The 5,000-nt window shown below is 47.5% G+C and overlaps 1 protein-coding gene across 1 annotated transcript in view; it reads left to right on the top strand.

Moving 5' to 3' along the window:
• cadpsa (Ca2+-dependent activator protein for secretion a) overlaps positions 1-5,000 on the top strand; it is a gene marked incomplete at both ends in the record, with an annotated part of 105,015 nt that overhangs the window by 41,279 nt on the left and 58,736 nt on the right. Inside the window, 2 exons of the mRNA XM_084440963.1 lie at positions 100-239; positions 3,759-3,825. Coding sequence (XP_084297089.1) covers positions 100-239; positions 3,759-3,825 — 207 coding nt within the window. The remainder of the gene's footprint in view (positions 1-99; positions 240-3,758; positions 3,826-5,000) is intronic.

Here is a 5,000-nt window from a genome sequence, read left to right as displayed (position 1 = left end):
TTCACCTTCATTTCATCAGCTTGCTCTCATTTCAATTCAAAATCTTATTTTTAAGAGAGTTATTTCTGATTTTTACGATTTCTTTGTTTGTGTTCTCAGGTTGTGCTTCATCCAACACCCAACAGCCCGAAGCAGTCGGAGCTGCACAAGATGACCGTCTCAAAAGGCTGCCCGGACAGCGACCTCAAGATCAAACTGGCCATCCGCATGGACAAGCCGCAGAACATGAAGCATTGTGGGTGAGTTCAGCCTCTCTCCAGAGTTCAGAGGTCACGTTCAGCCTCTCTCCAGAGCTCAGAGGTCACGTTCAGCCTCTCTCCAGAGTTCAGAGGTCACGTTCAGCCTCTCTCCAGAGCTCAGAGGTCACCCGGCTGATCTGGTAGGAAAGTAGCCTGGACACAATACATCCATGCCTGGACGCCATTGCGATGCCGTCTGGACTTCCTGCTGCCCAGAACGATTTGAGTGGATACAAAGATGTATTTTCCACTGAGAAAGCGCATACTATTGTTCTTTAATTCTTGTTATTTAGTCTATTTCTGTAATAACTGCACTTATGGCTGTGCTTATTCTTCTAATGTTAACGTTACTAGTGGACTCCTGCATTTCGCATCATCATCCGCGAGAACCAATCAGGGACTGGGGGCGGAACAGCAGTTCAAATGCAGTCCCTGATTAGTGACCAATTTCCTGGGAAAACTCATTACTGCATTACATTGTATTACATTACATTACAGTCATTTAGCAGACGCTTTTATCCAAAGTGACTTACAATAATAATTATATAACTCAAATTGTTCTGGTTGGCTAGAAGTCCAGACTGTATCGCACATTTTTATTTATTTTCTGGCGAGGAGGTCTTACATTCTCCTCCTCTGGTTAGTTGAGTTTTGGGGCCTGGAAATTCAATGAGCTAATTTCTGAAAAAGTAATGGTTTGCTGCCCTCTAGTGGTGACCAGCGGTTATGGAATGACTGCTATCGACCAATAATGCTGATCTGTCAGCTACTGGAAACATCGTTGTGCCCCAGCGCATGGAATCGAGGGGGGATATTAGATTGACTAGTGCGTGTGTCAGAGCTTGAGGTGTTTAGCAGGTCTTTTGGCGCTTGTTCTAAATATTAGGATTCTCAAAGGTTAGTATCGGGGTTTAAGTGCACTGTGGATGATTATCATCGGTTATCATCGTATTCACAGCATGGATCAGATGACTCTTAGTGAGGTATTTTGCTCATGTTGGATAGATCAGAGCTAGAGAATGGCTCTTGGGGTCATGGGGGAGTGAGGGGGCCTCCGGTACGCCAGTGGTGGTGTTCAGTAAGAAACGGGCTGTGACAGCAGAACCACCTCCAGAACACTCTACTGTGTGTGTGGGTGTGTGTGTGTGTGTTTATACATTTGAGTGTGTGTGTGTGTGTGTGTATGTGTTTATGTGTTTATAAGTGTGTGTGTGTGTGTGTTTATAAGTGTGTGTGTGTGTGTGCGTGTGTGTGCTTATAAATGTTTGTGTGTGTCTATAAGGGTGTGTGTAAGTGTATTTCTATGTTTGTGTGTGTGTGTGTGTGTGCGCATGCATGTATGTGTGTTTATACATTATTAGTGTGTGTTTATAAGTCAGAATCAGAGTTTCTTTATTGCCATGGAGTTTTTCTACATACTAGATAGGACTAGTGCGTCCTATACAGTACATTCAGGCCATGTGCATGTGACTATTGACGGTGTCTCTCAACGGTGGACAAGTGTGTGTGTGTGTATGTGTATGTGTATGTGTTTGTGTATGCGTGTGTGTGTGTAAACTCTATGGGCATTCGCTCCCCGATTCCGCTCTCTTTGCTTTGAGTCAGGGGCCTTAGGGGGCCTGATTCTCCAGTGGGTTGGCCTTACAGATGCCTGCGTTTTGGCCATATGCTGCTTGTACAGATCTGAGGTCCAGGGGGAAAGACAGAGAGGGAGGCATGGCAGGCTGACCCCCCCCCCCCCCCCCACCCCCCTCCACCCCCCCCCACACCCCACACACACCCCCCCCCAGACAGACCAGGCAGGGATCATGGCGGTAGTGTCAGACAGACTGGGCTCTTCACTCTCAGATGTTCTTTTACCGATCCCCTCACACACCACACCATACACACCACACACTACACACCACACCATACACTACATACCACACCACACACTACACACCACACCATACACACCACACACTACACACCACACACTACACACCACACCATACACACCACACACTACACACCACACCATACACACCACACACTACACACCACACCATACACTACACACCACACCACACACTACACACCACACCATACACACCACACACTACACACCACACACTACACACCACACCATACACACCACACACTACACACCACACCACACACTACACACCACACCATACACACCACACACTACACACCACACCATACACACCACACACTACACACCACACCATACACTACATACCACACCACACACTACACACCACACCATACACACCATACACTACACACCACACACTACACACCACACCATACACTACATACCACACCACACACTACACACCACACCATACACACCACACACTACACACCACACACTACACACCACACCATACACACCACACACTACACACCACACCACACACTACACACCACACCATACACACCACACACTACACACCACACCATACACACCCTACACTACACACCACACACTACACACCACACACTACACACCACACCATACACTACATACCACACCACACCATACACACCACACACTACACACCACACCATACACTACATACCACACTACACACCACACCATACACACCACACCACACACTACACACTACACACCACACCATACACACCACACACTACACACCACACCATACACTACATACCACACCACACACTACACACCACACCATACACACCACACCACACACTACACACTACACACCACACCATACACACCACACACTACACACCACACCGTACACTACATACCACACCACACACTACACACCACACCATACACACCACACACTACACACCACACACTACACACCACACCATACACACCACACACTACACACCACACCACACACTACACACCACACCATACACACCACACACTACACACCACACCATACACACCCTACACTACACACCACACACTACACACCACACACTACACACCACACCATACACACCACACACTACACACCACACACTACACACCACACCATACACAACACACACATCAAACACACCGGGTTTCTTCCCTGACTGACAGCTGATGACCGGTCATGGAACTAGAGTGCTCTCCTCTCCATATGCAAGCAGGGGGGGTCTGCACATGGACCCCAGAACTAAAACCAGGCATTACTCTGGTCTGACAGGAACTGACCAGCTTTGTAGGGAACTCTAGACCCCCTGGACACTCAAGTGTCATGTTTTAGCCTACACTGAGAAGGCATCAGTAGTAGAAATGTAATAAAGGAGGGTTGCAATATACTTTATCACCACAAGAGGTCAGCAGCCCTCTTTTTCTAAGCACCAGTCTCTTTATCCCCTTGGCATCAATCATTTTTTATGTTACTCCATAAATATAATATCTATTTAATCACATAATGGGCAACTTTAAAATGGTCGTTCATAAAATGTTACTGGCCAGTGTTTTCACTCTGACTGCAATAAAACGCTGCTGATAAAGACGTGTTTCTGTCTACGCAGGTACCTGTGGGCTATTGGGAAGAATGTGTGGAAGAGATGGAAGAAGAGGTTCTTTGTATTAGTGCAGGTAAGCACAAAGACACGTCTGATCACAACCACTGTTTGCCACGAACACAATCTCTGAAAACATATGTTTCTCTGTATAGGTATGCGGTAGTAGCGCCGCGAGTTGTTGTCATCATGAGGGGGTTGTGAGTGTTGAGGTGCTGTGTAGTGTGTGGTGTGTATGGTGTGGTGTGTATGGTGTGGTGTGTAGTGTATGGTGTGTATGGTGTGGTGTGTAGTGTATGGTGTGGTGTGTAGTGTATGGTGTGTATGGTGTGGTTTGTAGTGTATGGTGTGTATGGTGTGGTGTGTAGTGTGTGGTGTGTGGTGTGTAGTGTGTGGTGTGTATGGTGTGGTGTGTAGTGTGTAGTGTGTGGTGTGTGGTGTGTAGTGTGTGGTGTGTAGTGTGTGGTGTGTAGTGTATGGTGTGTATGGTGTGGTGTGTAGTGTGTGGTGTGTATGGTGTGGTGTGTAGTGTATGGTGTGGTGTGTAGTGTATGGTGTGTATGGTGTGGTGTGTGGTGTGTATGGTGTGGTGTGTTGTGTATGGTGTGGTGTGTAGTGTATGGTGTGGTGTGTGGTGTGTATGGTGTGGTGTGTAGTGTATGGTGTGGTGTGTATGGTGTGTAGTGTGTGGGGTGTAGTGTGTGGTGTGTATGGTGTGGTGTGTAGTGTGTGGTGTGTAGTGTGTGGTGTGTATGGTGTGGTGTGTAGTGTGTGGTGTGTAGTGTGTGGTGTGTAGTGTGTGGTGTGTATGGTGGTGTGTAGTGTGTAGTGTGTAGTGTGTGGTGTGTAGTGTGTAGTGTGGTGTGTTACTTGTGGGGGAAAGACCAGCAGACCTATCTTCCTCTAGCTGTCACCGAAATAATAAAGAAGCACACAGGCTCTTGTCAGGAGCTTTGTAGCAGCCATTTTCTGGTGCTCCTCATTTTGCCTGCTGTCCGTTGTGTGTTTGGGAGGACATGTCTTAGAGGGAGGGTTTGTGTTTGGGAGGACATGTCTTAGAGGGAGGGTGTGTGTTTGGGAGGACATGTCTTAGAGGGAGGGTTTGTGTTTGGGAGGACATGTCTTAGAGGGAGGGTTTGACAGGGGATTGACAAACCAGAGTGAACGCCGGCTGGCCTAACACTCGCAGCTAAAAGAGCCGAGAGAAGCCGCTCACTCGCTCGCAGCGATACATACAGCAAGTGACAAATA

This window comes from Borostomias antarcticus (genome assembly GCF_949987555.1).
Source record: "Borostomias antarcticus genome assembly, chromosome: 7".
NCBI lineage: Eukaryota > Metazoa > Chordata > Actinopteri > Stomiiformes > Stomiidae > Borostomias > Borostomias antarcticus.
Note: the sequence above shows the minus strand (reverse complement) of the source record. Positions and strands in the feature narration are given on the sequence as shown.